Source organism: Lissotriton vulgaris, chromosome 10 (assembly GCF_964263255.1).
Source record: "Lissotriton vulgaris chromosome 10, aLisVul1.2, whole genome shotgun sequence".
NCBI lineage: Eukaryota > Metazoa > Chordata > Amphibia > Caudata > Salamandridae > Lissotriton > Lissotriton vulgaris.
In genome coordinates this window covers 321,293,594-321,315,340 of record NC_141698.1, presented here as the reverse complement: position 1 = coordinate 321,315,340, position 21,747 = coordinate 321,293,594, and the positions used below count along the sequence as shown (strand labels likewise).

Here is a 21,747-nt window from a genome sequence, read left to right as displayed (position 1 = left end):
GTGCCGAAGGCACACCTGTGTCCCTCTCAAGAGCTCCTCTTCATCGGAGCAGTTCTCGACTCAGCTCAGTTTCTGGTTTATCCCCCGAGCAGCGGGTTTGGGATATTCGGGCTTTGATTCCGATCTTTCAGCCTTTATCCTGAGTCTCGGTCAGGTTGACGCTGCGGCTTCTGGGGCTGATGGCTTCCTGCATCCTTCTGGTGCATCACGCCCATTATCGGATGCGGGCTCTGCAGTGGGACCTGAAGTTTCAGTGGTCCCAGCATCAGGGCAACCTGTCCGACCATGTCCTGATCTCGGAGGGCACTGCGAGACAGCTGCAGTGGTGGCTCACGGACCGCGATTGGGTCAGCGGCAGATCCCTCTCCCTTCCCCAACTGGAGCACGTAGTTGTGACGGACGCGTCCCGCCAGGGCTGGGGAGGCCACATGGGAGAGGCGTAGATCAGAGGCCTCTGGTCTCCGGCGGAGTCCCTGCTCCATATCAACCTTTTGGAGCTGCGGGCGATTCGTCTTGCACTGAAGGCATTCCTCCCCTCTGTCCGAGGGAGTGTAGTGCAGGTGTTCATGGACAACACCACCGCCATGTGGTACTACAACAAACAGGGCAGGGTGGGGTCGTGGACCCTATGCCAGGAGGCTCTGCGCCTCTGGCAATGGCTGGAACATCAGGGCGTGGACCCTGGTGGTTCAACACCTGGCAGGTTCTCTGAACGCCAGGGCGGACGAACTCAGCCATCGGTGCATGACTGATCACGAATGGCGTCTGAACTCGGACGTGGCGCAAGGCCTCTTTCTGCTGTGGGGAGAGCCTTGGTTAGATCTATTCCCCACAGAAGAGACCGCGCAATGTCATCAGTTCTGCGCGTTGGAATTTTCAAGGCGGCACTCGCTCGGAGACGCTTTTCGTCGCAAGTGGAGTTAAGGTCTGTTGTACGCCTTTCCGCCTGTACCACTTCTGCCCAGAGTGTTGAAGAAGATCAAACGCGACCGGGCCCAAATCATCCTTGTGGCTCCGGACTGGGCACGAAGGTACTGGTATCCCGAGCTACTCAGTATGTCAGTGGATCCCCCGGTTCATCTGCCTCTTCAGGAGGACCTTCTGTCGCAGCAACAGGGGACGGTCCTCCACCCGAACCTGTCCAGTCTCCACCTCTATGCTTGGAGATTGAGCTGCGACAGTTGAGGCTATTTGACTTGCCTCCTGAAGTCTGTAATATCATTCTGGCAGCCTGGCGTCCCTCCACAAAGTCAGTATACGCCTGCAGGTGGAACAGATTTGTGGCATGGTGCACAGCAAAGGCTGTGGATCCTCTCTCTGCCCCTCTTTCTGAGGTTTTTCTCTTCCTTCTTTCTCTTGCCCAGCAGGGCTCTGCTCTGGGCACTATCAAGGGCTACCTTTCTGCCCTTTCAGCCTTTCTAAGGCTGCCTGATCAACCATCTTTGTTCAAGTCCCCTATTGTAAATCGTTTTCTGAAGGGCATCACACACACGTTTCCACCTGTTCCCTTCGTGATGCCTCAGTCGGTTTGAACCTGGTTCTTACTTTTCTGATGTGCGCTCCCTTTGAGCCACTTCACAACTGTCCTCTCCGCCTTCTTACTCTGAAGACTGCTTTCCTGGTTGCCATCACCTCTGCCAGGCCAGGGGGGTGAGTGAGCTCCAGGCTCTATCCTCTAAACCTCCTTTCCTTTCTGTCCATCCGGACAAGGTTGTGTTGCGGACAAAACACTCTTTCCTGCCCAAGGTAGTCACAGCCTTCCACATCGGGCAGTCCATCACCTTGCCCACCTTCTTCCCGCCTCCGCATCCCTCGAAAGAGGAAGAGGGGCTCCACTGTCTGGACCCAAAACGTGCGCTCTCATACTATCTGGATCGCACACGCCAGTTCCGGGTGGATGATCAACTATTTGTTGGTTACGTGGGCGCTATAAAGGACGGACGGTGCACAAACGGACCAACTCTCGGTGGATGGTGTTGTGCATCCAAGCGTGCTACTCTATGGCTAAAAAGGAACCTCCTGTTGGGCTGAGGGCCCATTCCACTCGGGCCACGGCGACTACTACTGCCCTGGGTCGAGTAGTCCCCTTGCAGGACATTTGTCAGGCAGCTACGTGAGCCTCTCTGCACACGTTCGCAAGACACTACTGCCTGGACAGCCAAGTCCGGAGGGATGGCTTCTTTGGCCGTTCCGTCCTCCAGGACTTTCTGGTGTGATTATTCGCAGACCCACCACCAGGGTTGGTATTGCTGGGGTTTCTATTCTAAGGTAAGGAATCGATCACTAACGTGTCTCTTACAGATGCACAAGTTACTACTTGTGTAACGATATATCTGTAAGAGACATTAGTTAGTGATAGATTCCTTACCGACCCACCCATCATCCCCGTTCTGCGAACCGATATCTAGGGTTAAGGTCATCCCCTTTCAGGGCCCTACTTTCAATGGCACCAGTGTTGGTTTTTGACATGGCTCTGCGTTTTTGGCGCGGAAAAGCTGTGTCTAAGAACTGACGTCAGCACGCGGAGGCGGCGTCTAAGTACTCCGACGACGTCATCACGGCGCCGACGACGGACGCGGAGCCGCAGACGACGCCTACCGACACGCAAGGGTACTGCTACGCAAAAATTTCCGGATCCAGTCTGACGCCTAGGGATATTCTAAGGTAAGGAATCTATCACTAACTAATGTCTCTTACAGATATATCGTTACACAAGTAGTAACTTGTGTTTCTGATAGATACATCTGCCGTGTGGATTCCTCACCTTGTGAATATCCCCCTTGCGTCAGCAACATTCGGAAATTCTTTTCGTAGCCTCGCGTGGACTTGGACGTCATGGAGACACGGCTCCGCTCGCGACTCCGCTGACGTCACCGACGCCTACAATAGGCCCACGCCGGCGTGATGACATCAGTTCCCTTTTTTCCGCGTCGTCGACGCTAACGGTTATCGGGAATCTCTGTAGCCAACTGGTACTTTGTTGCCTTTTTGTTGCATATTTCTGCTTCTTTGTATCCTGTCTCTTCGACGATGACTTCAAAGAAGACCGGCTTCAAGCCCTGCAGGGAGTGCGGTAAAATGATGTCTATTACCGACCCGCATGATGACTGCATCTGGTGTTTGAGTTCCGACCATGATGTGGAAGATTGTTCTTCATGTCGGAAGATGAATCCGAAGGCCCTGAGGGAGAGAGAGGCCAAACTCCTGGTTGCGAAGATGAAGGCTGGGAGAGAGAAGTCGTCGAGGTCTCGTTCTCGAAGGGCGAGGTAGAGGGCGAGGTCTGGATCTCGAGAGAGGTCGTCTTTGAGGTCGGCATCGGATCATGTTTCGAAGTCGAAGAAGAAACATAAGAAGAGGAGACATGAGTCTCGACGTTGTTCTGGTAAGGAGTCGGGCTCGAGGTCGAGGTCACCGAAGAAGGTACGTTCGAAGGTGGTTACTCTGGATGTCTCTGAGCCTGAAGGTGAGGCCTCGCCTTCAGAGTCGCATGGGCGGTCTCCTACTCCCGCTCCGAATCCTTCTCCGGCTCCGAATCCTTCTCCGGCTCCGAATCCGTCTCCGGCGCCGTCCCCGGCCCGGGAAGAGGAAGATGCTCGGGAGGATGTGGATTCTGCGCCTGTTGAAGAGCCGAATCCGATCCCTCCTCAGGACCGGCCTGAGGGTTTTCAGCCGCCCTTTCCTGCCCCAGGCCAGGACCCTTCAGCGTTTCTTAACGCTATGTATGGCGTCTTCTCAAGGGCGTGGTACCCCTCTGGTGCACCTTTGGGTCCCATGGGTCCTTTGGCTTACAGCCTGGGAGTTCCTCACTCCTATCCTCCGGCTCCGTTTATGCCTTACATGCCGGCTCCGGCGTCGCCCGCTCCAGATCGTCCTCGAGGGCTTTCCTCTGTGCCATCGGATTCGATACCGGCGTCAGCCCCGAATCCGACGGAGACGCTGGTGGATCCGGTTGCGAGGCGTGTGAAGGAGAGGTCCAGAAGGGAAGCTCAACGCCTTTTGGAAGAGCAATGGTACTTGGCTTCACATTCTGATGTGGAGGAAGGTGAATTGGAGGAGAACTGTTTTGAGGAGTTGGCTGATTCAGGAAGTCTTGATTTCTCTCCGGAGTGGGAGTTGCCCTCCGGCTCTGGTGCTCCTTCTAAGGATATCCAGCCTTACCATCTGGTTATGAGGAAGGCTGCTGAACTTCTTCAATTGACTTTGCCAACGGTGGAGTTTAAATCCAATATCCTCACTGAGGTCTTGCATTCTCCGAGCACCATGGTGGAGCCTTTGCTTCCATTTAATGATGCCTTGACGGATCCAATTATGGAGGTGTGAAAGAAACCGTTTTCGGCTCCTGCAGTTTCTAGGAGTGTTGCGAGAAGGTACAGGGTTGCACCTGAGGACCCTGCTTTTCTGTCTTCTCATCCTTCTCCAGAGAGCCTGGTCATTCAAGCTGCCTGTTCTAAGAAGTGTGTTAGTGCCTTTCCCCAGGTTCCTTGTGAAAAGGAAGCGAAGAAACAAGACCAGGTTGCAAAAAAGTCCTTTTCATCGGCAAGCATGGCGTTGAAGTCAACTAATGCCACTTGTCTGATGGGGAGATATGTGCATGCCCTGATGGATTCTTTGCGTGTCCTGGTTCCTAAAGTTCCTGATGCCAACAGGACGGATTTTGAGGAAGTGATCTTAGATACTCAGGCGGCTGCTCGCCATGTTATTCAAAGTGGTCTGGACACTGCCGACTCTGTGGCTCGTATCATGGGCACTGCTGTCGCCACTAGGAGGGCAGCATGGCTGAAATCCTCAGACTTTTCGGCTGATGTTCAGGCGACTTTGCTGGATCTTCCTTTCGATGGTTCTGGTCTCTTTGGGAAGAAAGCTGATGCGGCCCTTGAGAGATTTAAGGATAGCAGAGCGACTGCTAAGTCTTTAGGTCTCCAGATCAGAGGCTCTCGACCAACAGGAGGTTCAGGGGCTTTGGTCGCTCCTTTCGGAATTTCCGGCAAGGACAACAGCAGCAGCAGCAGCAGCAGCAACAGCAGCAGCAGCAAAATTCTATGTACAGATCATACAGGGGAAAGCAAAGAGCGCGTCCTCGTGGACGTCAGGCCTCTTCCTCCTCCACCTCTTCCAACCCCCCTGCCTCTGAAAAGCAGCCCTAGATCCGCTGTTCAGGATCATGTGGGTCCGGTGGGGGGTCGGCTTACCCATTTTCTACAGGATTGGGAATTGGTTACATCAGATCTTTGGGTTCTCAATCTTGTAGAAAATGGGTATGCCCTTCCCTTTCGGGAATTCCCTCCCAATTACCCTCCTTGTCAAGGCTTTTGCACTGAGGAACAACTGTCTCTTCTGCAAGAGGAGGTGCTAACTCTGTTACGAAAGGGTGCGATAGAGGTGGTCCCAGAGCAGGAAAGGGGTCAGGGATGCTACTCCCGGTATTACCTGATTCCCAAGAAGGATGGCAGACTACGTCCAATCCTGGATCTCAGGGTCTTGAATCTCTATCTGAAGCAGGAGAAATTCAAGATGCTCACCCTTGTTCAGGTTCTTCAAGCGCTGCTGGAAGGAGACTGGATGGTGTCGCTCGACTTGCAAAATGCGTATTTCCACATCCCAATCCTGAAGTCGCACAGGAAGTATCTCCGTTTTACAGTGGGATCGCAACTCTACCAGTTTGCGGTCCTTCCGTTTGGACTTACTACTGCGCCTCGAGTCTTCACCAAGGTGATGGGGGTGGTGGCAGCTCATCTCAGGATGTCGGGGATACCTGTGTTACCTTATTTGGACGACTGGCTGATCAAAGCGGAGTCGTCAGAGAAGGTGCTCCATCATCTGCAAGAGACAACTCAGTTGTTGTTCAGGTTGGGTTTTTCGATAAATGTACCCAAGTCTCACCTTGTGCCCTCCCAGCGCAACCTGTTCATAGGTGCTGTACTGGACACTACTGTTTGTCGTGCATTCCCTCCTCCTCAAAGGATTCGCGACATTCAGGAAATGATTCCTTTATTTTTCAATGGAGCGGTCGTTCCAGTCCTGAAGGTCCTTCGCCTGCTCTGTCTGATGGCTTCTTGCATTCTGTTGGTCAACCATGCACGCTGGCACATGAGGGCACTCCAGTGGTGTCTTTGCAGGCAGTGGTATCAGCACAACGGAGATCTCGGGGAGTCAGTGAGGATCTCCAGAGAAACTGCAGCGGATCTGTTTTGGTGGGGCGTGGAAGGCAATCTGTCACAAGGAAAGCCTTTTCATCTACCTCCATCGGTGGCCACAGTGATAACAGATGCATCCACTCTAGGGTGGGGTGCTCATCTGGGGGATCTGGAGGTCAAGGGTCTTTGGTCTCCAGAGGAAAGGTTGCTTCACATCAACCTTCTAGAGTTGCGGGCGATACGTCTGGCGCTCAAGGCCTTCCTCCCTTCCCTTCGCGGTCGGTCGATCCAAGTCCTGACGGACAACATGACCGCGATGTGGTACATCAACAAGCAGGGAGGAGTTGGGGTCGCAGTGTCTCTGCAGAGAGGCTCTGCGTCTCTGGTCTGGACATTTGTCTGATGGCAAATCATCTGGCCGGAGTTCTGAACGTGCGAGCAGACAGTCTCAGTCGGCAGTTCTCTGCCGACCACGAGTGGAGGCTTCACCCAGAGGTGGTTCGTCACGTCTTTCGGACGTGGGGGACTCCTCGGGTGGACCTGTTTGCCACTCGCGAGAATGCTCACTGCCCGTCATTCTGCAGTCTCCAGTATCCGATGCAAGGAGCCTTGGGGGACGCGTTTCAGTTGAGTTGGGGAAATCAACTCCTTTACGCGTTTCCTCCCATACCCTTGATTCCTCGGGTTCTGAGGAAGATTCGCCAAGACCGGGCCCAAGTTATATTGGACGCCCCGGACTGGCTAAGAGGGGTGTGGTATACAGATTTACTCCACCTCTCCTCTCACCCGCCGCTCCGTCTCCCTCTCAGGGCAGACCTCCTCTCTCAGATGGAGGGGCAGGTCTACACCCCCACCTCTAGACATTGCACCTTCATGCCTGGAGATTGAGCGGGGCAACCTGATTTCCTTTTCTCTCACGCCTGATGTGGTGGATGTCATCTTGTCAGCCAGGCGTGACTCCACTAAGACTGTCTATTCATATAGATGGTCAAAATTTGTCGCTTGGTGTGGTGAGAATGATATTGACCCTTTGAGAGCCCGTTTGTCTGTTGTTCTCCGGTTTGCTCTTTCTCTGGCGCAGCAAGGGCTTGCTGTTGCCACGGTTAAGGGCTATCTTTCGGTGCTGTCGGCTTTTCTTTGTTTGCCTGACCAGCCCTCTCTTTTTAAGTCTCCGGTAGTTTTAAGGTTTTTGAAGGGCCTCATAAATAAGTTCCCTCCTACTCCTTTTATTGTGCCTCAGTGGGACTTGAATCTTGTCTTGACCTTTCTGATTGGTGCTCCCTTTGAGCCTCTTCATAAATGTCCTATGAGGCTTTTAACCTTTAAGGCAGTTTTCCTTGTTGCAATAACCTCGGCAAGGAGGGTGAGTGAGCTTCAAGCTCTTAGTTCCAAGCCCCCTTTCCTGACCATTCATGCTGATCGAATGGTTCTAAGGACCAGGGCTGCTTTTTTTTCTAAGGTGGTGACTCCTTTCCACCTTGGTCAATCCATTACCCTCCCTACCTTTTATCCTCCCCCGCACCCTTCCAAGGAGGAGGAGAGGTTGCACCGTCTGGACCCCAAAAGGGCGGTGTCTTTTTATTTGGACAGAACTAAAGACTGTCGTTTGGATGACCAGCTCTTCGTTGGATTTGCTGGCTGCAAGAAAGGAAGAGCGGTCCATAAGAGAACCTTGTCAAGATGGATCGTTCTGTGTATAAAGATCTGCTACTCTTTGGCCGGTAAGGAACCTCCAGAGGGTATTAGGGCTCATTCCACTAGAGCCAAGTCGTCAACCTCAGCATTGGCTAGAGGTGTTCCTGTTGAAGACATTTGTAGGGCGGCAACTTGGTCTTCCCTCCACACTTTCGCGAAGCATTACTGCTTGGATACCGAAGTGAGGAGGGAGGGTCACTTTGCGCGCTCTGTCCTTCAGGATTTCCTGGTTTAGAAGAGTGGACAGCCTCCTCCGGGAGTGGGGACTGCTGTGGGACTCTATTCACAAGTAGAGGAATCCACACGGCAGATGTATCTATCAGAAGAACAAGTTACTTACCTTCGGTAACGCTTTTTCTGGTAGATACTATATCTGCCTGTGGATTCCTCACTGACCCACCCGCCTCCCCGTTGTCCACTCTTCTATGCCAGAGTTACTGTAATGTAATGTATATATTTTGTGATGTCAAGGAGATGTTTCCATTGCTTTCTTGCGCTTGCTTCACACTGTGTGTTTCTCCTTGGCTATTATGTATTGTGTATACTACGTATATTTCTACTGTCATTGGTCCGTCCGTGTGCCTCGATGGCACGGAAAAAAGGGCGGAACCGATGTCATCACGCCGGCGTGGGCCTATTGTAGGCGTCGGTGACGTCAGCGGCGTCGCGAGCGGAGCCATGTCTCTATGACGTCCAAGTCCACGTCGGCGCGAGGCTACGAAAAGAATTTCCGAATGTTGCTGACGCAAGAGGGATATTCAAAAGGTGAGGAATCCACAGGCAGATATAGTATCTACCAGAAAAAGCGTTACCGAAGGTAAGTAACTTGTTCGTTAGGGTGAAACGCATTGACTGTTTCTACAGTTGTACAAAGAGCTTGTGAAAAATAAGACATGCAACAAAACCCAGAACAACTGCTGAACAAACTTTGCTGTGCACACTCTGTTGATAGTGTGTACTGCTTCTCATCAACCATTTTCTTTGCATTTATTTCTGGTCATGTGGCAGCTGGCCATTTGAGGTGGGCAATAAAGGTATAAAGTACATCCTGTGACTAGCCTAGGTAGTGCAGTTGCCGTTAACCCTGCTGCCTCTTTGTCTTTATTGATCCTTAGGTTTGAAGTTATCTGCAGGCATGTCATCTGCTAATGTCTCCTAAACCCTGTCACAACATTACCTCCAAAAATATTCTCATATTAAACCTCACCAGTCTTTAGTCTGAGCGAAGTGTTATGGGTTCTGTAGAGAATAAAAGTACATTCTCTGCCTTGCACATGTTTGGCGTATCTGCTATCATTTAAAAATGACTTTCTATTGCTTTTAAAGAGTTGGATTCCTAGTCCCATCATAACAACCTGCATCTGGAAGTTACATTTGTTTTTTATGTTTTTCTTAGTATCTACTAAGGTTTTAGATACCAAGGGGATTAAATTAATAGAACTAATCTTTTCATGAAGTAGATTTTCTAATGAAGTCAATTGTTGTGGCTGGTTTTTACAGTAGGGTCCAAGACCCAGTGTCTGATTTGGATCTACCTAAATATTTCTTCTTCAGCATCTCTGCCCCAAAACACAAAATCAGGCTTCTGGAGAGCATATCCCTACTATTTGTACATCTCTCTTCCTTCCAGCTCTCAGAGGCAGTGTCTGTTCTTCAATTTTCCAACAACTTGCCAAACTCTCATCTAGAGCCCTCTAAGCACATTCTTTTATATCGGACCAGAGCTGGATAGAACACCCCTCAGAATTCCTTCCTCCTCAGACGAACATGCAGGCTATAATACTGATATTTTTGGAGGTAGCACTTCTTCCGTCTCTGACAGTCCTGCGTCTTGTGAGTTTCCTGGTCTCAATAATTCTGAAGGTCTGCAATACATGTCATATGAAGGGCCCTCCAGTGGGACCTCCACTACCCATGGGCTCAGCAGTGGGTTGTTCTGACCAACCTGATCTAGGTCTTTACAGAGGCCACACAAGATCTTTGGGGGTGGTCAGTATTGGAGCACTTGATTTGCAGGTAACCATTCTGTCCACCTCCAACAGAGGTAGTAGATGGCTCCATCCTTGGTTGGGGTGCACCTTTGGTGAATTTGGAGATCAGTGGCCTTTGGTCCCAAAGAAGCAGGGGTGCAGTATCAGTGTGCTAGGGCTTGGAGTGATCCTCCTTGTCTTAAAGAAGTTCCTGCCCTTCATCCGCAAACAATCAGTACATGTCCTTAAGGACAATGTGACCAGTACGTGGTACACCATTATACTTGGATGACTTGGCTCACACCTCTGTGCCTAGAAGTGCTGAAATTGAGGGGTTTGTACGAAGGCTTATGCTCAAGAGTTCTGGCTTGTTGTCAGTCACCTAATGGATTCCTTAAATGTGAGAGCAGACAACCTCAGTCTATGCCACCTATTTGACCAGAAGTCTGCCTTTAAGGGAAGAGGGACACAGACACACTTGCTCACCCTCATTGACTCTCAATTTGCATACCACAGGGAAACATAATTCCCACTTTTGAATGCAATTATAGTAAGGACAAAGACCATAGAACTGTGCACTAAAATGTTTGTTTCCGTGCATCAAATTAACATTCTAATGAATAAACAATACACTGTTTTGCCTTTTTTTCCACAGCCACCACTCTGTTAAAAACAGTTTGAATGAGGAGCCATCAAAAGATTTGAACTCAAAAAGAGAAAAACTAGTTGTACGGCCTGAAGAAATCCCTCCAGTGCCTGAAAATAAGTTCTTGTTGAGAAGAGCTGTACCTGTTACCACTTCTGAGCCTGAACCGTAAGCCAGAACGATTATATTTCCTTTTTGGAATAATTTTTCTTTTCTTTTTGCAGCTGCCACCAAAACTGCATTAAGAATGGTTTAACTGTGCCGGTTTACTGTAACAGGACCTTTAGGCTGGGTTATGGAGATGTCTGTTGATGGTGCAAATGTTTCTCTTCTAAAAAATGCATCCAGTGCTACTGTCGGACTACCTGTTGAGTTCCAAAAGTATGAGCAAGCAGAAGTGATTCTGCACCCATTCTCTACGAGCTGGTGGTGGTAGTCAAACCTTCATTTAAAATGACTCATTCTGATAAACTCTTCTTTTGGTGTCAGTCTCGTCATCTAATAAGGTAACACAAACTGAAACTTTCTTGTGGTTTGAGAAGCCAATCAGTTTTTCAGTTAGTGCTGACTATAGATACATCAGGGGGTACCCTATAAGTCACACAGGAACCTAGGCTGGAGAAGTGAGACAGAACAGTGGTTCCTGAAATTATACTGAACAGTAAATGCCATATACAATTAATGTCTAAGCATTTATTGAGTGACATCCTAAGAAAGAAACACACAATTGTATTGGAGCAGAATACAAAAGGAATGCAAGTGGCAAAAAGATAGATAGTGAAATAGCGTGCTAGGTGCTCAAGAGATTCCTACAACAAACTGTTGTATAAAGCATGAAGAAATGACCAGGTAACCCAAGTCTTTGAGTTGCTCAGATAAAGATAATAGTTTCAGCACAGGCAAGAATAAATAAGAAAAGGTTCATATGGGTATAGTCAATGGTTCGACCCCTTGAGAGATGCTGGCCATCAACAAGACTAGAATATTGAGAGGAACTCTAAGATGTGAACTGAAAGAAAGGAAACCATTAGCAAAAAACATGAGACCGGAGAGCCACAGGGTTTGCTTGCAGCAATGGCCAAAATAGAGAACACTTCCTCAGAAGGAAGGCTTATTCCCAAAGGAAAAACAAAATATTATAATTATACAACCATGATTACATGTAGGACGGCGAAATACACCCTCACAATTGTACTTACAGTAGGCAGTCATGCCAGTTGGGCACATTGTTGGGAAGTTAGGGTAGAAAGTGGCGAAAATGAATGCTTAGAAAAAAAGCCAAACAGTTGGTTAGCCAGCTTACCTCTTTCCGAATGACTAGTAGCAATACAGTTGTGGGTCCACTTCAAAAAGATAGTCATATCAATGCCCCCATCGTGGGTAGGGTGGGAACAGGAAAACCACTGGATACCAGAGAAGGAAATGCACACATTCTTTCTTTCCTGTATTTAATAAACAGTATAATGCAATACTGAATAGTCTTCCCAATTGGAGGATACAGGAGCATCTTAAAAATAAAGATCTAGTAGTTAAAAAAAAAAAAAAAAGGACATTTGTCACTGCTCCCGCTAGCCATGCCCCGCTGTACCCTAAACTTGTTTTATGTTGATGGATAGGTAGTGAGACGGGAGGATCAACCCAACTCCCCCCAACTTACCTTACATTATCCCTTCAACCCCAGCAATAGAAGAAATGAAATAAGAGATGTGTATTGAAAAGGGAGGGGCAGGGATATTATAGTCCCTTCTATTTCATTCTCTTCTTCTGGTTCTTATCCCACAGCTCTTTCATTTCAGAATGCTTCTTGGCCACAGAGAGAGCAGTATTGTGAAAGGGAGGAGCTGCATGCTGTGCACCACATGGAGCCAGAAACCTTTTAGATGTCAGTCTTTATCCTAAGGAAAAATCCATACAGTGTCTCTCCTTTCTGGGCCACTGACACTCAGTTCTATGCCCCTGCAAGGTGCTACATGCTGTTCGGAAAGGGGAGCTTCAAAGGCCTGCCACCTTTATAATGCGACCTCTGGTGCTAGCAGCAGGTTGCAGCACCTGGTTTACACCCCACTTTGGGTGGGAAAAGCGGCAGTAAAATTCTAAAGGATAGGAGGTGTGCTCACCTCTGCCTACCTCATCCCTAAGGAAGTGAGGTGAAGCACAACTTTTAGTCCGAACCATCTTGAAGATGGGGGCACCCCTTGTTGGAAAGTGGGTTTCGGTTTCAGTAACCCCCCTATTTTTTGCCAGATTTCTGAGGCACTTTGACTTGACGTGCCCTGGTCCATGCCAATCAGGTTCCCAGGGCCGGTGTTCTTTCCCAAAACTGTACTTTTGTACCCTCAATTGGCACCTCTCTGGCCAAATGTAAGTCCTGTATAAAAGGTACCTTGGGTACCACGGGCACTGTGACCAGGGAAGGCCTCTAAGGGCTGCAGCACATATTGTGCCACCGTTAGAGGCATTGTACCTTAACACACACGCTGCGATTTCAGGCTGCATGTTTTAGTGCATAAACAAAGTGAGTCGCCATGGCACACATATGTGTGCCATGCCTGCAACCCACTGCCTAAGGTATAGGTAAGACACCCACCAGCTCGGTGCACTATGCTACGGGTGAGAGTACAGGTACATGAGCACTTAACCCCTACAGTGTCTAAGTCCATTTTGAGACATTGTAAGTACAGTAAAGCCATAAAGAGTATATGGTATAGATGCCTACAACCTACGAAGAAGGACGAAAGAAGACGCAGAGGAGACTGCAGAGAAGAACTGACTTGGCACCAGCCCTACCGGCCCATCTTCAGTTTCTAGCGATCCTGCACTAAAAGTCACCTCATCCTGCATCCAGCAACCTCCAGAACCCCTGGGAAGACTTACTGCCTTGAACAAAGACCGAATGTCCTGTGAACAGCAGCTCTGTTCAAAAGAATCTCCAAAGAAAGGCTCCAAGCCCGCTAAAGACATAGAAACCCATGTCTGGAACCACCACTGCACCCGTCGCCTATGGCCTTAGTCAGAGTGGCCCACCGGTCCCAGCAAGGTCTATTAAGCTCCATAGTCTGTCCACTGTGGGTTGACCCTCTGCAGGACTCCCTGACGTCGCCTGCAGTATCTGCACAAAGACCCCCCCCAACCGTGAGTGGCCCACTAAGGTGAAATCTGACCTCAAAATGTACCCCTGCATCGAGCCGCCCTGCACCCTGGAGAAGAGGACCTAAGGTGCACCTACATCCCGAGCCCTCCAACTTGCCTGTCCAGCTGTTGGTTCATCTGGAAGAATTCCTGGACTGAGCCTGCAGTCAAAACCCAAAATCTGCAACTCCCATTGAAAACAACAGGGCACCCGAAGCCAAAACAGCACCCTGCACCCCCTGTGCCGCTGTGGGTGCACCTTGAGTGCTAACCTGGATCCCCCTTTGCCCTGAGCTTAAGCCTAGGAGCTTTGTTCCCCCCAACCGTGTGGCCCTATCGAGATCAGCCACCAATAGACAACCCCATAGGCTAACTTTGGGCATCAGCACTCTGCACCCGGCCGCCCTAATGCCGCTGAGGGTGCATTTTGAGTTCATCCTTGACCCTGGGGGACCCCTTATTCAAACTGTGTTTTGATAAAAAAATGTTTTACTCACCTTTTATCAAGGAAATGTCAAATGTGATATCTAGGCATATCACACTGAGTAGAAAAAGTAATTAACCTCATAACTGCTATGGAACGTCCAGCTCCAGTGCTGGACGTTCCATTGTGCAGGTGCAGTTCGAACGTTCAACGGCCGATGGCAGCACTACGGAGGTAGTGGTGCCGTCGGCCGGTGAACGTGCGCAGCACTTAAGGGGTTAAAAAGTGATGTCAACTGTAATTGAATCTTTGCACAAACCTGTAACAAAAGTAATTCTCATCCAGCTTGCTTGTTGATCAATCTGTCTTGAAAAGTAGAATTCTATGTTCGAGGCATGTGGGCTGCTGAATTCCTATCTATGCATAGATCTCTGCCTAGTGTTGGGTCCGGATGATTACACATTGTTGTCCTGGAAGAGTCTTCGAAGTATCACGAGATAGGTGGCTCCTCCTCTGGACTATAGTGCGCATGGGCATCCTCTCCATCCTCAGATTGTTTTTTTCCGCCATTGGGTTCGGATGTACTTTCGTTACTCGAGTTTGGAAATATATTTATAACTTTCTTAAAGGCCAAAAGGCCTTCGGGGCGTCGGTTTTGTATCTTCGATCGGTAACTACAACTTATTCCTGTTCTTTCTACTCAGGACGTCGAATCGGGCCGCGTGGCCTTCTCGACACCAGGGCCAATCGTCGATGGAATGAAGTCCTTTCAAGCGATGCCCCAACTGTAACTCTAAATACCCACACATTGATAAACACCCAGTCTGTAATAAGTGTTTATCTCCTGAACACAACGAAGCCGACTGCTTGGCTTGTGCTCAATTTAGGTAAAAAAAGACTCTTTGGGTTCGCCGTGCGGTGAGGCAGATGATGCAGAAGTCATAGCCTGAGCCAGAGAACATCTTTGAAGATGACAAAGAAATCATTAAGCCGGGAGACTCGGATCAGCAGTCGGAGCATGGCTCTGAACACGACTCCAACTACTACGTCGATGACGAAGAAGCCATCATCGAGGTAGGGGACGACGATCCAGGCATAGGAGCCGTCGAGGACGACTCCGGAGAGGACACTGGGCCGCCCGTGAGTACGGAGCCCAATATATTCGCAGGTTCAGATCCAGAGACTCAGGTCGAGGCATCGCCGGAAGGCCTTAGCCAAGATCAGAACGACGATTCTATAGCCCCGCAGTTAAGCCCGGCTACGAATATATCACAAGAGCCATCGGTACGACATTACCAAAATCTGGAAAAATCGAAACCAAAAGTGATAGCTACCAAACAAAAACCGAAACTGATCGACGTCCCATTCTTCGGACCGAAAATGGCGGATCCGTCGGGGCGTCGGTTTTGTATCTTCGATCGGTAACTACAACTTATTCCTGTTCTTTCTACTCAGGACGTCGAATCGGGCCGCGTGGCCTTCTCGACACCAGGGCCAATCGTCGATGGAACGAAGTCCTTTCAAGCGATGCCCCAACTGTAACTCTAAATACCCACACATTGATAAACACCCAGTCTGTAATAAGTGTTTATCTCCTGAACACAACGAAGCCGACTGCTTGGCTTGTGCTCAATTTAGGTAAAAAAAGACTCTTTGGGTTCGCCGTGCGGTGAGGCAGATGATGCAGAAGTCATAGCCTGAGCCAGAGAACATCTTTGAAGATGACAAAGAAATCATTAAGCCGGGAGACTCGGATCAGCAGTCGGAGCATGGCTCTGAACACGACTCCAACTACTACGTCGATGACGAAGAAGCCATCATCGAGGTAGGGGACGACGATCCAGGCATAGGAGCCGTCGAGGACGACTCCGGAGAGGACACTGGGCCGCCCGTGAGTACGGAGCCCAATATATTCGCAGGTTCAGATCCAGAGACTCAGGTCGAGGCATCGCCGGAAGGCCTTAGCCAAGATCAGAACGACGATTCTATAGCCCCGCAGTTAAGCCTGGCTACGAATATATCACAAGAGCCATCGGTATGACATTACCAAAATCTGGAAAAATCGAAACCAAAAGTGATAGCTACCAAACAGAAACCGAAACTGATCGACGTCCCATTCTTCGGACCGAAAATGGCGGATCCGTAGAAGCCGACCAAGCAAAAACAGGTCGTCGACCCATCAAGGTCGCTGGCAAAGGTTGTCGAGGCCAGAGCCACTACTCCCACATCCGCGATTAAACGGAAGGCCGTCGACATCGACGCCTGGCAACACAAAGAAAGGATTCGAACGGACAATGGTTATCGATCCCAAGTTACGCGTCGATCAACCGAAGCAAGTGCACACAAAGACACTTAAGCCAAAATAGAGACTCGAGCCGAAGAGCTCCGTCGAACCGAGGGACCAAAGCATCGCTCCGAAGCAACAAGCTCCGAAGTCAGTCGGATCGATAACCACGGCTCCGAAAAAGATCATACAGGCTACTAAAACGGTCCAACAACCAAAACCTCTCGGACCGATAAAATTCGGACTTCCTCCGCATATCAAGCCAAGGGTGGTCGAAAAAGATAGCGGATTCGAACCGACCCAGCCAAAAAGGCCGAGATTGGGAGAAAGAGCTACAGTAGCAGAGGAACAGGATCCCTCAGCTGAAGAACAGTCTAAACTGTATGTCGACCCCAACACTGGGAAGGTTACCCTGTTAAAAAGTAAGATCAGGCCTGAAACTACCGTTGAGTCCTACAAAATACCTCTAAAGATGAAGAGACACTTCAACATCTCCAGTTCTCTTTGAGACTATCACACCATATGTGCAGGAAACCTATATGTACTCGCCCACACGCACAGATGACTATGGGGAGTATGAGGACAATGACCAATACAATTATCCAACGGATAATGGCCAGGACACACAAACTCAGCCATGGACTGACCCTGTAGATCCTGCAGATTCTCAAACAATTCCTGACAACACTGCATACCCTGTAAAAACATCGCCTACAGATGACACAGCTGCCTTTAACGGACTGATAGAAAGAGCAGCATATAATCACCATGTGGAGATGCATGCAGATCCCATTGATGAAGACTTCCTCTTTGACACTTTCAGCACCTCTGAGAAAAACGTCAAAACATTGCCAATGTTGAAAGGGGTGCTTAAACATGCAGGGGACATTTTTATAGACACAACCAGGGCACGGGTCATTAACCCTAGGATAGAGAGAAAATATAAACCAGCCCTGGTTGACCCTACATACATTAAGGGACAACTGCCTTTGGACTCTCTAGTTGTTTCCAATGCATGTAAACGTGCTAATTCTCAAACATCTGGCGAAGCTTCACCTCCAGACAAAGAGTCCAAAATTCTGGAGGCTTCAGGAAAAAGGGTGGCTGCTCAAGCAGCTAACATCTGGAGAATTGCAAACATGCAAGCCCTGTTAGCTAGGTATGACAGGGTGCACTACGACACACTGGAACAAATCTTCCAACATCTACCTGACCTTTATAAGGAACAGGCAGAATTCCTGATCCAAGAGGGAAAGCTCATATCTAATGCATCCATAAAATGGGCCTTAGATGCAGCAGACACAGCAGCCTGGGCTATCAACACCAGCGTCATGCTCAGACGACATGTGTGGCTACGCATCTCTGGGTTTAAAAATGAAGTTCAAACCACTTTACCTAATCAACCTGTTAACCCTGACTATTTATTTGGTCCTGATGTGGACACCATACTGGACAAAATGAAAAAGGACACAGAGACAGCCAAGTCTATGGGTGCCCTGCAGTCACAGCAATATAGAGGCGGTTCTTTTCGTCGCTCCTGCAACAGAGGAGCTGTTAGAGGAGCCTCAACACAGAAGACCTCTTACAACAAAGGCAACACGCAAAACACCTACAACAAGAACAGTAGAGGTGGATACCGTGGCAATAGCACCAAGGGTAGAGGACGAGGAAATAACAGCTCCAGATCCTCCACCAACACCAAACAGTGACTTCTTGTCACTGCCCCCAGACCATGTAACACCGGTCGGGGGAAGACTACAGCAGTTCCTGCCAGTCTGGGAAACCATAACTACAGACAGGTGGGTGAGGCCAATCATACAGCATGGATATTGCCTGGAGTTAATGTCCACACCGCCCAACATACCCCAAAGACAACGTCCTATGTCCGCAGAACACCTACACTTATTGCAGCAGGAAGTCATCAGCATGCTGCAAAAAGGGGCCATAGAACTAGTACCCTTAGAACACCAAGGTACAGGGGTGTACTCTCTGTACTTTCTAATCCCCAAAAAGGACGTGCCTCTCAGACCAATTTTAGACCTCGGGCCCCTAAACCAATACATATTATCAGAGCATTTCCACATGATCACTCTACAGCAGGTTTTGCCGCTGTTGCGTCAAGGAGACTTCCTCGCAACATTGGACCTCAAAGACGCATATTTCCATATACCTATACACCCGGCACACAGGAAATATCTCAGGTTCACAATTCTAAACCAGCACTACCAATTCAAGGTCCTCGCTTTTGGGGTAACAACAGCCCCAAGGGTGTTCACAAAATGCCTAGCAACAGTAGCTGCACACCTCAGAAGACAGCATATACATGTCTATCCATATCTGGACGACTGGCTAATACAAGCACAATCAGCCCAGCAGTGTGCCAGCCACATGTCGCGCACTATTCACCTCCTACACGATCTAGGTTTCTCGCTGAACTATAACAAATCCTATACCCAGCCTTCCCACGTCCAGCAGTATCTGGGAGCAACAATAGACACTCTGGCAGCAAAAGCACAACCGAATCCTGCCAGAATAAACAGCATCCAAACGCTCATCCAGAAGTTCAGACCGCAACACTCACTCCCAGCCTGAGTGTTTATGCAACTGATTGGCATGATGGCCTTGTGCATCTTCATAGTCCCTCATGCAAGACTTCACATGCGTCCGCTGCAAGAGTGCCTAGCACGGCAGTGGAACCAGGCTCAGGGACAATTAAACGACCTAGTATTGGTGACCAGTCGTGCATACAACTCTCTGCATTGGTGGAAACCACAAAACCTTTGCAAGGGACAACTGTTCCAGGAGCCTGTACCACAAATTGTGCTAACAACGGACGCATCCCTGATAGGGTGGGGAGCCCATGTTCTCCACCACACAGTACAGGGCCTATGGACCACACAGCAGAAAAAACTGCACATCAACCTGCTAGAGCTGATGGCAATTTTCATGGCAATGAAAGCTTTCAAAGTACATCTCTGCAACAAGACCATGTTGATCCAGACGGACAACATGACTGCGATGTACTACCTACAGAAACAGGGAGAAACACACTCTCCACAGCTGTCGCATCTGGCACAAAAAGTGTGGAAGTGGGCCATCCAGAGAAACATTTTTCTCCTGGCGGAACACCTCCCAGGCAAAAACAATCAGATAGCCGATCTGCTTAGCAGACACAGCCAGCAAGTGCACGAGTGGGAGATTCATCCCTCAGTGCTTCAACCATACTTCCAACGGTGGGGACAGCCAGAAATAGACCTGTTTGCCACAAAAGAAAACGCAAATTGCCGGTCCTTCGCCGCAAGGTTCCCACACCCGCAGTCTCAGGGGAATGCGATATGGATGAACTGGTAAAGCAAATTTGCATACGCTTTTCCACCAGCACCGTTGATACCACTGGTGGCACGCAAGCTGCGCCAGCATTCCATGACGCTAATCCTAGTTGCTCCAACATGGGCGAGGCAACCGTGGTACACCACGTTCCTAGAACTTTCCGTGGTGCCCCATCAAAGGCTACGTCTAACACCCAGCCTCTTAACGCAGAGCCATGGAGACATTCAGCACCCAGATCCGCAGCAGCCGAACCTTGCAATCTGGCTCCTAAGGTCTTAGAGTTCGGCTACCTCAACTTACCTCCTGACTGTATGAACATTATCAAGGAAGCAAGAAAGCCTACAACAAGAGCTTGCTATGTGTCAAAGTGGAAACGTTTTGTCATTTATTGTAACAACAACGACATAAACCCACTGGACGCGTCCATTCAAAATATCATATGCTATCTTTTGCACTTACACCGCTGCAATCTAGCCTATACGTCCATACCGATACACCTAGCAGCCATAGCTGCTTACCTTCAAAACAGACAACAGACCGCACCTTTCGCTGTTCAGAGTGCCTCCAATTAAGGCGTTCGTGGAGGGCCTCAAACGAGTGATTCCACCAAGACACCCACCTTCCCCTGTCTGGAACCTAAACATTGTTTTAACCAGACTAATGGGACCACCTTTTGAGCCATTGCACTCCTGTGAGATACAATTTTTAACATGGAAGGTGGCTTTTCTCGTAGCCATTACTTCGCTTAGAAGAGTTAGTGAGCTGCAAGCCCTAACTGTTCAAGAGCCATTCATTCAAATTCACGCAAATAGGGTCGTGCTTCGGACAAACCCTTAATTCATGCCCAAAGTGGTATCACAATTCCACATAAATCAAACAATAGAACTGCCAGTGTTCTTCCCAAATCCACAGTCAGTACCTGAAAGAACCCTGCACACACTGGATGTTAAAAGAGCTCTGCTATATTACATAGACAGGACAAAAGATTTCAGGAAGACAAAGCAGTTGTTCGTTGCCTTTTCACCACAGCACAAAGGTAACCCTATTTCAAAAAATAGCTTAGCTAGATGGATAGTTAAGTGCATCCAAATATGTTACATTAAGGCTAAACGTACTTTAACAGTGCCCCCAAGAGCGCATTCCACACGCAAAATGGGAGCATCTATGGCTTTCTTAGGGAACATTCCTCTAGAGGAAATATGTAGAGCAGCCACATGGACAACCATACATACATTTACCAAACACTACTGCGTAGATGTACACTCAAAGCAGCAAGCAGCTGTAGGACAGGCTGTTCTCAAAACTCTTTTTCAGACTGCTGCAGCTGGCACAGGCAACCACCGCTAAGGGAGAGACTGCTATACATTCTATGCACAGATATGAATTCAGCAGCCCTCATGCCTCGAACGGAATATGCTACTTACCAGTATGCATCTGTTCTTGGCATGTAGGGCTGCTGACATTCATATCGCCCACCCTCCTCCCTGGTGCCTGTTGCAGCTGTAGCATTCATTCTTACTCTTACTCTCTTGCATGGACATCTCTTACTGTATCACACTCCATCTCTGCCACAATGGCGAAAAACAATCTGAGGATGCCCATGCGCACTGTAGTCCAGAAGAGGAGCCACCTATCTTGTGATACTTCGAAGACTCGTCCAGGACAACAATGTGCAATCATCCGGACCCAACACTAGGCGGCGATCTATGCACAGATATGAATGTCAGCAGCCCTACATGCCAAGAACAGATGCATACTGGTAAGTAGCATATTCCTTACCTGTACCAAGTCCTGCTTGGTTCTATGTATAAAAATACAACAAAGAAATATTTTTGATACAAACAATTGGTCTGAGTTCAGTCTTTGAGTGTGTGACATCATTTCTTACCGGAGTATGTACAATGAATGCTTAACACTACCCTCTGATAATGCCTTACTGCTCGCCCACAATACCACAAATAGAGAGTAAGGTATTATTTACTATTACCTCTGGAACCCTTTGGGGATCTACTGGACTCTGTGCACTCTGTACCTTACTTTGGCAAAGTATATACAGAGCCAGCTTCCTATACCCATCCAATCAGGGCTTAGGCTATTCCCCCTCCCACAGTAGAGTGGCATACTAGAGGGTGTAG

General features: G+C 49.0%; 1 protein-coding gene across 5 annotated transcripts in view; it reads left to right on the top strand.

The window, feature by feature from the left end:
- NKTR (natural killer cell triggering receptor) overlaps positions 1–21,747 on the top strand; it is a 492,868-nt gene that overhangs the window by 246,074 nt on the left and 225,047 nt on the right. For all 5 annotated transcript variants that reach the window (XM_086941096.1, XM_086941095.1, XM_086941094.1 and 2 more), the window contains one exon: positions 10,455–10,613. In XM_086941096.1, the coding sequence (XP_086797222.1) occupies positions 10,455–10,613 (159 nt within the window). The remainder of the gene's footprint in view (positions 1–10,454; positions 10,614–21,747) is intronic.